This window comes from Pagrus major, chromosome 15 (assembly GCF_040436345.1).
Source record: "Pagrus major chromosome 15, Pma_NU_1.0".
NCBI lineage: Eukaryota > Metazoa > Chordata > Actinopteri > Spariformes > Sparidae > Pagrus > Pagrus major.
Genome location: NC_133229.1, coordinates 7,369,608 through 7,386,376, shown reverse-complemented (window position 1 = coordinate 7,386,376; position 16,769 = coordinate 7,369,608). Strand labels below are relative to the sequence as shown.

The window sequence follows — 16,769 nt, the reverse complement described above, 5'->3', positions numbered from 1 at the left end:
CACTGACAAAATGACATCTAAACTGATGCCTATCTTTCTGATAATGGAAAACAGATTTTAAAAAAAAAACAAAAAAAACCCCACTAATGAACTAGTAGGCCTTTGATGATAGAAATGTTAAATCTGCATCTGCATCAACACATCTCTTCATTTCTTACATTATTGTGGTGTGCAAGTCGAATGCAACACATTCTATTTAATCATTATAGTCTGGATTTAAAATAAACATAAGCTGCCAACAGACTAAAAGAAGTTCAGGAAATGAACCCTGCATGTGCTGATTCTCCTACACACACTTTTCATTAACTTCCATGCACCAACACAGATCAAACAGCAGCAGAGATAACAACCACCCTGCCTCAGTCTCCTCAGAACCAAACGTGTCAGAGTGTGTTCGGTTCTCATTTATAGCGCTGATCTTTGTTCTCCGACATCTTCTTAATGATCGAGTGAGCTTTCATCTCACACTAGTTGAGGCTGGGACTAATGGCACAGGCACATGCACGCCCACAACACACCAGATACACATGCGCACGACCATGGGCCTGGGTTTTTCTGCAATGAGCTGAGACCACAGAGAATATTGTCTGGCTGGGTCGACTCCGCAACCGCCAGAGTATGTGTGTGTGTGTGTGTGTGTGTGTGTGCAGGAATTCATGGCTGAGAGCCACAAGTGTGTGTATGTACGCATGTTTCTCGCTCGTATGTGTCTGTATGAGCACTTGGGCACGGTTCTATGCATGTGTGTGTGTGCGTAGGAGTGTGGTGACCTACAGCTGTGATGTGGATCACCAGTATCCACTGCTGTGAATGAGGAGGATAAATAAGCCAAGGTGCTCTCTGTTAGCTGTTTGATACTGAAGCCAAGTGCATGTGAACAGAGCATAGAACCAACCGGTCCCACAGCGGGCCCAATTTGCCAGCATTTAAAGCGGCTTGACCCCGACCCACCTGACATGAATGCAATCATTCAGCGAGACCGGAGAACATTCGTCTCCCAGGAGGCAGGTAGTTTTCCTTCTTCCAGATCTCAGTGCTGCTGCATGGACTGCAGTGCAGATAGACATTGTGACAGTGACCCTTACTGAGAACAATCAAGCATTGACGTCCCGTTGGATAAGCCCGCTGAATCATGGTGTGACTCATGGAAACAGACGTGATGGAATGAGGGAAAATGTGAGGGGGGAAATAAGAACAAAAGAAATTATGATTATTTTGGTTCGGACAGCTGTTGGAGAGTGAAGGATATTCCCTCACAGACACCCTGGATGTTGGCTTGTACTTGTGTTGGTTCTGTTGCGTATCCAGTGTGTTTGTGTAAGCCAGTTCCTGTTCTCGAGGTGGTACGTCGAAGGCCGCAGCAGAGGAGAGTGTGAATGCTGTGGATCACCTCCTCGCCTTTTTTCTCAGCACTTGTCTTAGAACCTGGTGCTCTCATGTTTCAGCATGCGGATGTTGGTAAGCGTCCCGCTGCCCCTGTGGTGGTACCCGTAAGCCTGGCGCTGCCCCTCCAGTCACCGAGCGCTGCCTGCCGACGACATGCTGCTGCTGGGACTGGAGCTGCCCGAGCCCCGGTCTTCAAACACGCTGACTTCTAGCTGAGGACACGTTACGTCAAGGATCATCATGAAGAAGAGAATATCAAAATACAGGGTTGAGAAAGTGTTGGTGGCTAAAGGACTTTCAAAATCTTTGTTTTTTTTGTTATTCACACAACATTTTTCATCTCTAAGTGCTGTTATGTTTGTGTGGGTGCACAACCAAACAACTGAGCTTTGATGAAGTGTACTCATGAGATGTTTCGATTCCCCCCCCCCCCGGGTATCCTGTTGATTTCTCATTGGATACTGCCTTTTTCCATTCTCAGATGCGTCTCCAAGGTACCATTGTATCTTGGTTTTGGCTACAATAAAATCAAACATGTTTGAAAAAGAAACATGTAGCATCTGGAACAAATCATGACAAGGTCAGGATGTGTCTCAGTATCACTCAAACTGGATGTGTGGTTTTGTCTGCTTAAATGGTTTTTAACTCTCATATCAAAATATAGTCTGGGACAGGCAAGTCAATGTAAAAGTAATTTTGTCTGCACAAGGCCAAGATGGACTGTTGGCCCTACAACTATGGGTTCCAACAAGGCCTTAGGAAGCCTTTAAAATGCGGGTGGGACAATTTTAACAGCGGTTTGGGGGTTCTCCCATAAACATTTTTAAATAGAGTAGATATCATTTCATGTATTCTGGTGCCTTCGAACAGGTGGTTTGATGCTTTATCTGGTTTTATTGACACAAGAAACATTATTGGTAGGCCTACAGTTTACTTATTTGGCTAAAAATACATATTTGCTAACATTTCAAATAGACTTAAAATAAACTTTTGAAAAAAATCGAATTAAATATCTGAATTAATCACCACCACTTTTTAACTTGGGCTGTTTTCTATTTTATAAATTCCATAACCTCACACTATTATAAAGTACCAAGTTGTATCATTTAATGAGATGGTGGCACTGCAGTAACAGTAAAAGATTTAAATGTAACAATAAAAAATGAAAGCTTATTGCTAGAGCGCCCCCTGCCTTTACACCCTTCATCCCGTCTTGTTTACTTTACTAGTTTACCTCTTCATTTCATCCCTTTCTTTCTCTCCCTCTCCCTCCTTCCTGTCACGTTTCCCTTCTTCCTACCTCGTACTCTCTCTTTGTTTAAGGCTTTTTGTAGTGACAGTGTGTGACCCAGCTGCCTGGCATCGGCACAATTGAATTGGCACAAGTAAGACACGTTATGCTGTTCTGTTCGAGAATGAGGTCTCTTAACTAGCCTTCACAAACACAGACCGTATTGTATGGGCGTGTATTGACTAATAAGTGTTGGGAACAGGTTGGCTCTGTGACATGGAGCCTGTTCTGTGAGTCTGGGCCAGGCTGGTGTGATGGTCTGCTGGACACATTCTCTCTCCCCTCTTCCGCCTTTATACTACTCAAGGAACTGTGCTGGGATCAGTGCCACTAACAAAGACAGACGCGTCTTATAATGTAGCAACTCAACTATAAAACAACATGAGTCACGTGATGAGACATTTGAAAAGATTGTGATAGAGCATCTTATTCTGGAATGATAAAACAGGCTTGAACAAAGAAATGACAACACCCTAGGGTGCTGATTCATCACATTACCCTGTTCTATTCACCTTTCGTATCCAAAGGACATTTGACAGAGCGTGCATGCTTTTTTCAGCCCTGCCCTGCTTCATAGTTACTCCCGGGAACGATAGTTGGCCATTGAACAGCTCCTCTGCGGCAGCTGGAGTTCAAGTGCCTTGTTCAAGGACAGCTTGATGGTAATATATGAGGAAGAGGAGGTATTTTATCCATATATTCAACCCAGATGTTTCTAGCAGTTCCAGTGATTCTTAAAGCCTTAAAGCCTGGTTTCTCCAACCACTAAACTGCTGCCACCTCCCATCGATCTTCTGCCTGTCATGCCTGGGCCTTTCTCGTACTTTATTCTGGAGAGAACAGCAGCAGATGAGCAAAGGATACTACCCTCATTCCTCTCTCTATGGGGTCAGTGAGCAGCAGACCTCTCGGAGCGTAGATCTTCTCATTCTGCTCCTGGATGTAGCCTGATATCTTCTTTAGCACCTGGAATAAAACAGGAGGGTGGAGAGGGGTAGAAAATAAAAGATGGACATTTAGAGATAATTCAGATTTGATTAGAACCAGCAGAACATGTGGCCCCGCAGAGAATAATCTGAACAGACATCAACTGCAAATTACTTTGGCACTCTGTGTTACATGTGATAACCATGTATCTAAGAGAGGCTAAACATGAGCAGGCCTGCAGCAACTTTAAGCTCCTCCTGTGTTGTCTTGAATGGAAGAAATTAAAAAATGGAAGAAATGAGTTTGCAGTCCTTCTGCACTTAGTTAGCATGCAGCATATGATACTGAGTCTCTCGAGTCATTGGCCGTCTTTATTTTTCCTGAACATTATAATCTAAACTCAAAGTAATTCCATTATGCTCTAAGTACAGCAGTTATTTTTATACATAGTTCCAACTGTGGTTCAAGCAATTGAATTACTAAAATTGACGAGCCCGAGCTTTTCTCTTTTTGAAGTTTTCCATTTGGAAGCTTTTTGCTTCGGAATCCCAAAGATGGCTCTCTCAGGCTAAATGTCATGGCTTGGTTAACTGTCGGGGCAATTTGGAGACACTCTGCAATGTGAGGTGGACAGTTTATTTAGACAGCGTTGGCACTGAACTTCTTCTCGGTTTCGCAAGTGCGCATTGCATCAAGTGTGCGAAAAACCACAGAGCAGCAGTGGTGTGAAGCTGAGCACTAAGATCAGACCGTGCTTTGGCACACAAACGCAAACAAGCATGCCTGTATACATTCTCCTGCACACACAGTTTGCCCTGGAGACTAGAAGAGTGTTTAAGAAAAGCTAAGCACTGTGATGTTTTCCCAGGTTGCTGCTGATAGCAACCAAATGACTGCTGACTGATGGCCAGTGATGCTAAATGCAGTGATATTAGCTAAAGTGGCATCATTAGAGCAGCTTATTCAGCCTCAGCTATGCCTCTGTGGACACTAACAATGCTGATGTGCCATGCCTCCAATGATCTCTGCCTAACCATGTCAATCAGCTACACCAACACACTCCACTGGGCCTCATGTACACAAAAAGGATGTGCAATCTTTAGTTCATCTGTGTGCCTATGCCAAATCAACAAACATTCATATCACACAAAAGCATTGCATATTCTACATTATACTTTATAGTAGTGTTGTAGTACTCAACATCAGTCTTGGTCTCAAAACCACTTTTTGAATGTCTCAGAGTCGACCACATTCTTACTCGGCCTTATCTCAGTCTCAGACAAAGAGGAATCTGGAATTTATTTCAAGACCAAAACTGAAGGGATATCACTGAATTGTTTGATACATTCTGTACTTAATGATGGTTTCTATGGGAAGACGAGAGTCAGAAAACCTGATGCCTGCACCAGAAATTGTTTTGTGTTATATTGGATGGTAAAACATGGAAAAGGAGTGTTGAATAAAAAAGGTTCAGGTGATTTCACCTCCTTCCAAAGTCAAATTCACACATAAAATTCACCTTTTCAATGCTTTTTGATTATTTTATCAAGACATTTTTTAATGGTACACTTATACCTATGCAGATATAATATATATGGCTATGAAAGAGGTGAATGAGGAGAAATTTTCATTTGTCTTATGTGGGTGTTTTAACATGAAGGTGGATCTTTCAGGTCAATTTTAGGTATGCCTATAGTTTGCAGCTTCCACATTTTACTATAAGAGCGTCATGCAGTGTTGGACTCGCACTGGTCTTTGTTTTGAATTGGTCCCAACCCCTCAAAGTGGTCTTATCTCGGTCTCTATACTCTCTGGTCCTGGTTATGACTTGATCTTAGGCGGTCTTGACAACAACGCTGCTGTATATACATTATCAATTAATCTGCTGATTATTTTCATACATCAATCTATTGTTTAGTCTATAACGGGGCTGCCTAAAGTGGGGCCCGCAGGCCAATGTTTGCCTGCCATAAGGTCGATTTGGCTCACCAGATGTTTCTAGCAAGAACAATATAAACATGAATCCAAAAACTTGAATATCACTGCTTCTGCTGTTTTTGTGAGGTAAAACATTTCTTAAATATGCAGGATCCCTCATTATTTATCATTTTGATATCTGAGGATGGTGGACAGGGTTACAAGGGAATTTGGGATCTTTGTCCCATTTTGCATCTTAACAATATAATTCAAAAGATGATGGCTTGTGGCCTTTGGCCCACCATTAAGTTTTGGTTTTGGGAAAAACTTTCAGCACCCCCTGGTCTGTTTTGTGATTTCCCAGATGGAAAGTCTTCAAGTTGCTTCTTTTGTCCAACCAACAATCCAAAATCCAAAGACTCTTCATTTAAAAGCAATCAGTGACAAATAAAAGCGGCAAATCCTTACATTTAAGAAACTGACATTTTTATTTGTAAAATGACTGAAACAATTTATCGATTATCAAAAACAGCCGGTAACTAAACTTTTTCTAAAGGAAAACTGGTTTATTACAACTTTTGGTCACATTTGTAGCTTTAGACACATTGCTAAAATGAAGTCCGATTGGGCAAGAAACATGATTGATCGAGAAGATCAAGTTGTAAATAAGCAAAAGTTGAGTCCTGTTATCAACAACTTTATTAGGAGGTTAAACTGAAACTGACTGTACATGAAAATCTGGCTAACCTACAGGTTGGTAAAAAAAATGTTTATGATTGTCTGACCACTTGTGCTTCTCTACCTTGATATCAATAAAATTGATAAGTAAGTATTAAGTAAAAAGCAATAAGTTAGTACGGTAAAACTAACATAATGGGTTTCAAGTTAGAAGATACATGTACCCTTTGAAGTAAGCCGCCTTTGGATGCAACTTTTGTGTAACTGATTTATTCAACATGACAGACTCACATTCTCTTTTGTAAGTTAACTAAAGGTCAATGCGGCACTCTCAGCCTTGAGAGATTAAAACAATAGAGACTGAGCAACACACTGAGCAGCGCTCCTCGGGGATGTCAAAGGCCTCTTACAGCTGCAGGCACAGCTGCTAATATGGTGACCCCTGCTAGTGAAGACTAAACCACAGAAGAATACTTAGTCTCCCACTGGAAGAAGAAGAAGAAACTTTTGCAATGTAATGTCTGGATAGTGTTACAAGCAAACAAGTCATGAAATTCCTCAGTGAAAAGCCATTTAAGAAGCCATCAAAAGGAAGTTCGGGGTTCGCTCCATTGGGCTGCTTTAAATCAGTCAGATCTATGTCAAGTATACCTAAGCAGAAAACAATCAGTATTTGGCTTGGAACAATGACAGTGTATCCACACATTTTTTAACACAATACAAACTGTGTCTTTTGTTCAAAACTCCATCAAAGAGAGTCAAATATCGCTGAGAGGAAGCAGAGACACACAGAGCAGAGCCCTGACTAATAGGTTTATTGTGGTGCAGGGAAAAGGCCAATCCTTCAGTGCGGAGCGAGCTCTCAGGGCAGCTCAATCCTCTTCAGCGTAACAATATGACAGTCAAGTATACAAGCTGTGCCTCTGTTGTACTGGCATGTGTGTGACGACGGCCCTTCGGGGAAAAGCTTTGTAAGAGTGTGTGCATATCGCCTAAGAAGCGAAGGTGTCACAGTTCGTTTCACGTGCATGTTTCGAGTGTGTACTTCGCGGTTCGAATGAAAGTTGTTTATATCACCAGTGATGTGTGTATACATGTGTCTGAGTGGGTCCCATGTGTGCAGCCAAATTCTTGCGAATAATAGAAGAAGAAAAGTAGGAGACGGCGGGAACACACTATGCGTGAGGGGAGCTTTATGAATGCTTGTATGCACATGTATCTGTTCTGACATGCTGGGAGTAATCAGTGTCCTTTGATAGGGTGAGATATAAGCTTCAAGGGCTCTGGGTGCTCCAATGAGTCTGAACACTGATCCATGCTCACTTGTGTGTGGCCCCCTTATCAGCGCACACACTCGGACACGCAGCGACGACTTGGGTGGGTATATTTGATCATCGTCAGTCATAACGTCATTCAGCCGAGATGATGAAGTTAAAGAAGTAAATAAACAACTCTCCTGTGGGGCTGATATGATCTGAGCGTCTCAATGGAGCGGCACCCAGCTGAGAGGGAGATGAAAGGAGCCTCAGACCAGGACATTTCTGCATGGCTTCAATGCAGCAATAAGTCCCTTTGTGCTTCTTGGTCAAGCTCCCAGTTCCTGTGCACTGCTTTGATAAAGAAATGTTGACAAAACGCAACAAGACGAGGGAGATGAAAGTTGTGGGTGACAGAGATCAGAACAGTGAGGCATGCTGGGACCAAAGCCCCGGCAGGTACCCACGCAGTCACACTGGAACTCACTGTGTATGAGTCTGTGTATGTGTTCTTGTTTCAGCTCATGAAGATATGAAGGTAAATGTCGTGTAACAGTTGGCGTGCCGTGTGGTGCCCACCGGCACACAGGTGTGGGCTTCAGAGCGAGTTTTAATGGTGGACGTACAGCTGAAGGGGAACATCGTACAAAAGAGAATCAGATGGTATCTCCTGTTTTTTGGCTCCGCTGCCCTCGAATTCTGACCACAGAGTGCATAAGAACACGAAATTGAATGCTTTTGTGTGTGAGAGAGAGCTGGCTTCCATAAAAATGGACAAATATGGCAGTAAATAGGCTTTGTGGATGAGCACTGGGGGTTATAATAACCAGCTGTGAATGAATATTAGTTGAGATTAAACATTCTAACAATGATATTACTATTCTACTGTGCACTATCAGGATCCAGATCTGATTTAATATGTTTTAATATTAACATTTTTTAATATTAAATTAGTCCAAGAGGGTCCTGGTTCGAACCATCTGCCTGCTGGTTCCTTTCAGTGTGAAGACTGTGTGTTCTCTCAGGGCCTGTATGCATTTCTTCAAGCTGCTCCTGTTTTCCCCCACAGTACTAAGACATGCAGTATTGGTAAACCGCCTGTGGGTGTGATTGGTAGTGTCTATATGTGCAACTCATTCCCAAAAAAAGTTGGGACGCTGTGTGAAATACAATGAAAACAGAATGAAATACTGTCTCCCTGGAACTGCTGTGGGAATGCAGGAGAGCAGCGAACACATCTGCACTAAGAAGGTGGAGATGTTGACGTGCAGGCGTACGACAGAGGGTGAAGGCCCGCGGCTCCCCGAGCAATTGACGGAGCTTCAGACGGCTGTGAGTTATTTAGGATCACATACTGCATTCTACATCGCAACTTTTTTCGAAATCCGGGTTGTAGCAGTTGTGTGGAAGATGCTAGCATAGACTCTATAGCCTCCTCAACAGCAAACACAGGCTATAAAAGGATGGATTGATTTTTTTTTATTATCTTCTTTATTTACAGTCCACTCAGACAGTGTTTTCCCCATAAGGCTCCATCAGGTTTGCTCTGTGTTCAATAAAATATCATCTCTGGGCTGCAGAATGTGCTATGAGGCTGCAGTCTCTGTCTATGTCAGGTTTATTTTAGCTGCAGAAAGAGCAGAACACTGAGTCTCCATACCAAAACAAGCTCTATAAAAAGTCAAGCCTGGTATGCTCTGGGGAAATATTAAAGTTATGCAAACTATGGAGGCTTTGAGGAGTAATCAACATTTTGGAAAGTATGCTTTCTTTACGAGGATGAAAAGGTCGTTACCCCTCTTGTGTGTGTGTGAGTGGAGCTGGAGCCAGAGGGCACCAGACACATTTTACCAGGAGACATTTTGACCTGTCAGAGTTGGAAATGCACAGGTGTCGCTAACATTAATGGTGGCTCAACTCTATTCAAGTGTCCCAGTGTGCCATGACAGTGTTACAGTGTCAGCCAGCGAGCACAACACCAGACTCTACCTAGCAGCTACATGGAATTCAGCCAAATCGGTGATTTTATTATTTACACCTATGCTTTTCTTTCAAAATGTCTCCCATGACAATACTTTTTGGCCTATCTTAGTTTTTAGACAGGAATAGAAGTAGCTCTTACAAAGAAAACAAATAAGTCTGTCTCACAATTATTTAATTCTGGTCCACAGGTATGTTATATGGCCATCAATTGATTACCTTCTCATAGCGTGTCTCCATGCAGAGGAAGATGATATAAGCTGTCGCACAAGCCAGACATCCTTCCAGGTACGACTGACCTCCGATTTTTTCAGCCTCCACATAGTAAGAGTTGAGCGTCTTCACCGTCTCCTCGAGCAACGTTCGCTCAATCTACAACAGGTGGAGATATGGAGGCAAGCACACACCATAAGGACTGCAAGAGTGAAAAGTGTTAACTGTGAGAGCAAGCTGCCATCAAACAGCCTGCCAAACATACCAGCTGCATTCTGCTCAACACAAAACACTCGGACTTTAGGAACACACACACCTCACTTGCAGAATGAAGATTACTCAGCGGTGTCTGATAGAGAGCAGGGACAGTGAAGTGATGCAAATGATATTTCTGTTTTTAAATGCTACCATTACACTGACTGCCTCTGTGTGTCTTGCTCTGAGTGTAGATTTTCTGATTCCGATGCTAATTGCTGGACAAATCTACAATAACAACCTTACATAACAGCATTCACAGAAGCTGAAGGTAAGAAGAGCTAATTAGTAACTTAAATAAACAGCTTCGGGTTTCTTCTTCTTCTTCTTCAGATTTGCATTTCTTCTGACCACACAATAGTTAGCCGGGCTTTAATATAGTTGTGACACTTTTGATCGTCTTAAGCTACACTGAGACGTCACTCCTCCAGTCTCAGCGAGTGAAGGTGTTGTTTCAGGTGAGTTCGCCAACATATCACATTTGCTTCTGTGTGCATACGTCAGTGTGTGTTTGTGATTGTGCTCACCCTGTTGTCGAGCTCTGAGGGGAACTTGGTCAGGAAGCGGCAGACAGTTCCTTCGCTGTAGTCTCTCTGTATAAACACCTTTGTTACCAGCGATGCACTGTGCCTCAGCTCCTGAAGGTTATGGAACTAAGAACACAAGATGGGAAAAGCAGACAAGTTCAATTTGTCGTACAAAATACATTCATGTAGGAACAAGAGGAGCAGATCTATCTTTGCTTTTCTTTTGCTTTTCCACTGGCGGGGAATCTGAGGCAATTTAACCTTTGAGAGTCTTTGAGATCTCATGTAAGTCAGTTTTGCCAGTTCTGAGTTGTAATTTTTCCAATAACGCAGGAGCAACAGGGCTACATACATGTAGTGAGGGAACGATACCATGTCACTACATCAAAATCAGTGCAAGCTTATTTAACACTCTCTCTGGAGTCCTCCTGCATCAATTGGCCCACTTGCAGTGATAACGAAACACTTTGAAAGACATCCACTTTACAGCACTTTGGTGCTGAATGGTGTGTTTTACACCCAAACAGCCATTCCCCTGAGAGGCATACAGCAGCTACCAAATGGGCCAGCGTAACTTGTCTCCTGCTGATCTAAATTACTCCTCTTAAGAGGATGGTAATTAGAGATACAGTGGGAGTGTAGGGGGGGAGAGGGATGAACAAAACAGGTTAGAAAATCAAGTGAGAAACAGAGAGAGGCATGAGGTTTGTATTCATTTTAGAGCCTCAAATGACAGTATTTACTAAATTATATTCTTACAGCCAACATTAGGCTAGCTGCTGCAGTGTTGTTGTCGTTGAAAGCAAGCACAGCCTGTGTTTATGAGATTACCTGCATGTACTGTATAAGCGCTTCCATGAAAGCAGATATAGAACAGTGCCAGACTTTCATCTCTATATAGGGTATATAACTCGCAACCAGGAATAGCATCCAAGCTGCTATTTTTGTCAGCTAAAAGCCAAAATCATCTCGCAGCCACTAGATCTTTATGCCTGCCAGAGCTTTTAATATCCCTCTTGTTGCCTCCTTCGTCTCTCTAACTCTGTCCCCCTCTCCCTCCTCCTCCTCCCCACGCTATCTTCAGGCCATCATGATGAACAACAAGTCACTCTATTAATAGAAGCAATTATCAGCACACGATTGAGCATCATTTATCCAAGTTAGGATCAGTTGGCCGAGAGTCAGGTTCATTAAGATTGTACAGGTCGTTTGCTCGTGACTGTCAAGAATGTGTGTGTGTGTGGATATGGGAATGTATGTGTGCGGCAAAAGAGTGCTAGTAGTCGAGGTCCTGCATGTATTACTCAACCAGATATCAGCAGTAAAAAGTACTTGTGTATCCAAGAAAAGAGTTTGAAGAAAGGGAGGAGGTAAATAAGAAAAGTAGGATGAAAAGAAAAAGATACTAAAAACATTGGAGGAAAGAGGAAACATAGACGTAACCAAGGAAGGAAACAGGGAAATGAATGAGATTGATAAGTAAAGATGTAAGGAAAGGAAGAGGAAGGAAATAAAACGTAGAAAAACTAAAGTAAGGAGAGGGAAAGAGAGGAAAACGATGAAGGAAAGAAGAATAAAAGGAAGAAAAAAAGGATGTAGATGTTTTAGTTGACAGGAGTCCGGTCCAGAGGCTCCTGAGTGAACTGAGTCACATGCACAGCATTCAGGCCAGTGGGACATCGCGGTGTGTGCCTGTCTTTGACCTACTGACCTCCGTCTTACATCTCTGTGCTACGTGTTACTCACAGCTCAGCAAAGCAGGCAGAAGACATGTGTCTACGAGGCTGCCGATCAAACGCTCAACACCATTTCTTGGAGGATGTCTCGCCCACAACTCCCCTGATTTTAATGAATTTGGAAAGTTGAGTTCCAGAGTTTAAAACTGATTGGCCTGATGGGGGTGTTGTGAATAAAGGTCAAAACTGATACATCTGACAACAGGGATCCAAAAACATTGCAGCGTTGACGTATTGCGACACGCTGCTCCAGCATTTAAAATGAAGAAAGGCTACATGTTTCACTTAGACTTAGTAATGATTGTGCATGTTTAAAGCATGTCACAATAATATGACATCACAGATGACTGTGTGCTGAATCATATATGAGAACAGAGGCACATCATCAGCTTGCTTCAATCATCTGCACCACTCTTATGTTTTGATAATACAGCAGAGGGCTTCCTCATGCCAGGCTCTCTACAAACTCTTTTTCATTTTGCCTCAAACATTTTGGTTTGTGTGTGAGTGTTTATTCATAAACTTTATTCACAAATGTCGCTTACAAAATGTTGTGCCGGATAGTGCAGTCTGCATCATGACTTGTTTGTGGATGTGGGTCATATAGCAGTAGTTTCATTGTTGGAATTTGGTCCTAAATTTTCTGTCTTTGGGCATCAAGCTCTATGCTATTGTTAGACTTAGACTATTATACCCTGACACCTGTCATTTTCATTTTCACATTCTTCTTTAACAAGTTAGGGGTACTTTACAACAACAGCTTGACTTTGTCCTGTGGACTTTTTGCACGTTAGGGTTAGACAAGTTCAAATAACATTGAGATATCAATAAAGATTCCAGAGTTCAACAGAAAAATACTGCCCTTTAGGGATTCAACAATGAACAGAAAAAAAGATGGAGATTCAGTTTGTTACAAAGTTTGGTGTCTCACACTTTTCCAGAGTAAACCATCTTCTCAAGTGAATGAATCAAGGATCTTTGGCAATGTTATCAGTTTAGTTCAGTTCAGTTTTTCCTAAACGAGTTAACCCTCTTCTCATCAATAAAGGATCTCTGATACATTTCAGACGCTGTAGGAGTTACCATTGTATTAGTCATTTGTTTGTTTTCGTCGATTCTGAATTTGATTGTCTACAACAGTCAGTCCGATCAATTTCGATGTCTCACAGTGCTGTCTTGGACCTCCGTTTTAGGTTTGACTACCAAAGATCTTGTCTCAGACAGCCTGTTAACTAACCTCAGCCCAACTTCAGCCCAACTTCAGCCCACACACAGTGTGAAGAAGCTCTTACACTGACACAATTGAACTAAACCTTCTCACACACACACAACACGCACACACTGGAGAAACACACTAGATCTACATATCAGAATACTATTCATAGCTATACCTAATATGCTATATGTAAATATGTAGTTAAGTGCTTTTCTGCAGCTAAATATCAATCGTTCACTCTTCAGCATCCTCCCTCTCCAGCCTCACCCCGAATAACCAGCAAGCTTATCCCCCCTTACAAGTAACTTACAGCTGCCAACGTCCTCTAACAGCTACTCGACTTTGATATTAGAGGACTTGATAAAATATATCTTCCGTCACGTGGTGTTGATGTTAGTGGCAGAGTGGCCTTGTGTGTGTCCATTTAAGCCTTGAAGATAAATGTTTTCTGTTGGCACAGTGCTGATGTTTACTTTTCTGCGTGGGAGACCGGGGTTCAGATCCAGTCTATTGCTGTGTCTAAATATAGAACACAAGCAGACAGCAATGTTAAAGTGTCATACTGATCACACAGGACTCTATTAAGAAGCCCTGCATCGTGCTGCACTGTCTGACCTCTCCGTCCGCCCACACACTATTACTTTTAGTTTAATTTACAGGCATTGCTTGTTGATTAAGTGCAGAGGTGAAGTAAACAGTGAGAATAAGTTACAGAAGGAGGAGGGCAAAGACACAGACATTCAACTGTAACCACATTATATATTTTACTAATTAATATGATACAACAACCTGTTCACAGCTCATTAAAAAGTTTTATCATGAGGGATCCTCAGGGGAAATGCCACTGGTTCACAAAAACATATGCATTTCATATTTTATAAAAGGAAATAGCCACGCTGAGCAGGCAAAAAAGAAGGTAAAACACCAAACCACTCTATGCTAACTTTAACTGATGACACATCCCCAGTTTCAGCGTATTTTCTTTGTCATTTCCTTTTATTCCTACTCTGACACCCTTCCCTTATTTATGTGCTCCAGCTTAGAGCTGTGGGTCCGTGTGACTCTCATTGCCACGACATGTTTCCGAGTTTAGTCACTCCGACTCAAGGAACACATAGTGACAGCACGGGTGAGTACTGCCAGTGGGCAGACATCGCAAAGGGCACACACACACAATTACAGCACACACAGTAAATGCATTCAGAGTTGGACGTTTGTCTCACAGCATTTTTCTTCCTGTCAGCTCTCTCTTTTCATCTCTTCTTAATATAACTGGTTTTCTGCCATTGGGAGCAGCATTTTTCATGTTTACCGCCAAGCTGTGCGAGTCAGAAGTCTATAAATCATTGAAGTTTAGACAGTGCTGACAAAACAGTCAAATCTCCATGACATCGAGGTGGAAGATCAGAGGACTGTGTGACCAAAGCTGGAAGAGGAAATCTTCTTTTGGATAAAGGTACAGTGTTGCTGCAGTAGAGAGCTTAACCTTTGCCAGCCCCTGAAATGATCACTGTCCTTCAACACATTATTCGTCAACAGCGTAAAACTCGAGCCAGGATGAGCCTACATACTGAGGAGGATCTGTCAGTGGTTGACTTAATGGATCCAGAGTGCGTCCATGCAGCACAAAGAGTCTGCAGTATGAGCTGATTGTTACTCAAGTCACTTAACGTGGTCATTTGCTGACTTGGCATAAGGTAAATGTCACAGAATGACTTGTTATATAAAATGAGACAGGGAAAGAGGAAGACAGAGAGAGGCAGGAACTTAACTGTGCTGCTCATCTCAAACTCCAATCACTGATGCTTACAAACTGCTGCAGCCTGTTCACATTAAATATGCCATGGATAATTGATGGGCCTTGGACATAAAATCTGTCCTGGTTGCACACGCTGTATGTTTGTGTGTGTACATGCATGTGTGTGCGTGTAATTGATGGGGCTTGGACAGGGATGCTGGCAGACCACCAGAGGAAATCAGGGCCACCCTGCCAATGTCTTGCCGGCTCAGGAAAAAAAATAATCATGACTCCTTGCTGGCTTACTGTCCACTGCACCTTTACCTGCAGCACCACTGTGCTTGAATTACAATTTCACTCATAAATCGGACGCTAGGAACAAAAATACACATGAACACACGCTCACAGAAGCACATCTTGCATGCATGAGTGTAAGCTGCCCAGAACTTGCACCTAACTAATGGATGCCTCCTCCAGTGAGATCATTATAATGATAACTAAGGCATGCTATGTCTTCAGCATTAAAGTGACATCACCAAGGACACAAAGGGGGGTGGGGGGAAGACGTGCTGCCGGCCTGAGAGCTACCAGGCATAACCGAGGCTAAAAATACATGCAGGAACACTGTTGATGCTGCCTGGAGTAACTAGTTGTACCAGGTGACACAGTGTGAACAACAGCACATCATGTCATGGACTCTCTGCATCTCCTGCTCAGCGCTGTAAAGAGTTGCCAATCATGTTAAGTGCATTTATTGGAGGCATGGAGAGACACCAGGGAGCTGAGTGTGGATTTAAAATGCCAAATGTCAGGCTAATCTGAAAGTATGACGGAGGGAAAGACAGAGGGAGACTGTCCCTGTCCATGGTGCTGACTGCTCCATCACCATCACCACCACCACCACCACCACTCTCATCAGTCTCCCAAGCTGTGAGCCTCCACCTGAATGACACTGGCTTCTGTTCCACAACATGCATGCTAGAAAGAGAAGTGTCCAGCTCTCTGCTGTACCTGAGGATATGTGTCTGTAGGGAGCTCACACACAGTGATGAGAGTGAGACAAACACTCTCCTCCGTGGAGATAACGTTACATGACTCGACTTAATCAGCCGACGAGCAACAGAAATCAACAAGCAAGACGTTCAGTTTACAAGACTGCACCTTTCTTTAAAAAACAACAACACACTAACAAACGGAGGCGCAGGATCATGTTCTTTGTAAAACAGTAAAAAAAAAAGAAAGAAAAGGCTGTGGTTTCCTTACCTCTGTCGCCATATTGCAGTGAGAGGGTGCAGGATGCGTCCCGTGCTGAAATCGACAGCCGTGTGCTCGTGCTGTGCGGGACAACGCGACTACACAGAGCCTGGCAGGAAGGATCAGAGGCACGAGCGCGCGTGCACGTGCAGGTGCGCGACCGGCGCGCGAGAGTTATCGCGGGATGCGGGAGGGAGCGTGAGGCGGTGTGATGATTACATGAGAATTTATGTTGAAGCGTGAACCCACATTATTTGCTCTCTGGTGCAGTTTCTCAAGGTCAGACTGTGAAGTGTCCTCGCTTTATTGACGGTGGTGTTAATCATTTTTTACTGATTATCAATAATTCAAATATAGTGCCTTGGATTCTGTGTCCGAGCACAGCAACAACTCAC

General features: G+C 42.9%; 1 protein-coding gene across 1 annotated transcript; it reads right to left on the bottom strand.

Annotated features, from left to right (window-relative positions):
• Window positions 1-1,514: 1,514 nt before the first annotated feature.
• Window positions 1,515-16,395, bottom strand: golga7bb (golgin A7 family, member Bb). The gene is made up of 5 exons (XM_073482490.1): window positions 16,384-16,395; window positions 10,431-10,556; window positions 9,655-9,807; window positions 3,542-3,643; window positions 1,515-1,598 (listed from the first exon to the last, which is right to left on the bottom strand). The coding sequence occupies exons 1-5, from the start codon at window positions 16,393-16,395 to the stop codon at window positions 1,515-1,517; spliced, it is 477 nt and encodes a 158-aa protein (XP_073338591.1).
• Window positions 16,396-16,769: the final 374 nt, after the last annotated feature.

What these genes read in the sequence shown, in the direction of transcription:
- golga7bb (XM_073482490.1), bottom strand. An exon ending in TGGAGACACGCTATGAGAAG is followed by an intron (nt 3,644 to 9,654) that starts GTAATCAATTGA and finishes GTTTTATTCCAG; the next exon opens with GTGCTAAAGAAGATATCAGG. An exon ending in TAGAGAGAGGAATGAGGGTA is followed by an intron (nt 1,599 to 3,541) that starts GTATCCTTTGCT and finishes ACGTGTCCTCAG; the next exon opens with CTAGAAGTCAGCGTGTTTGA.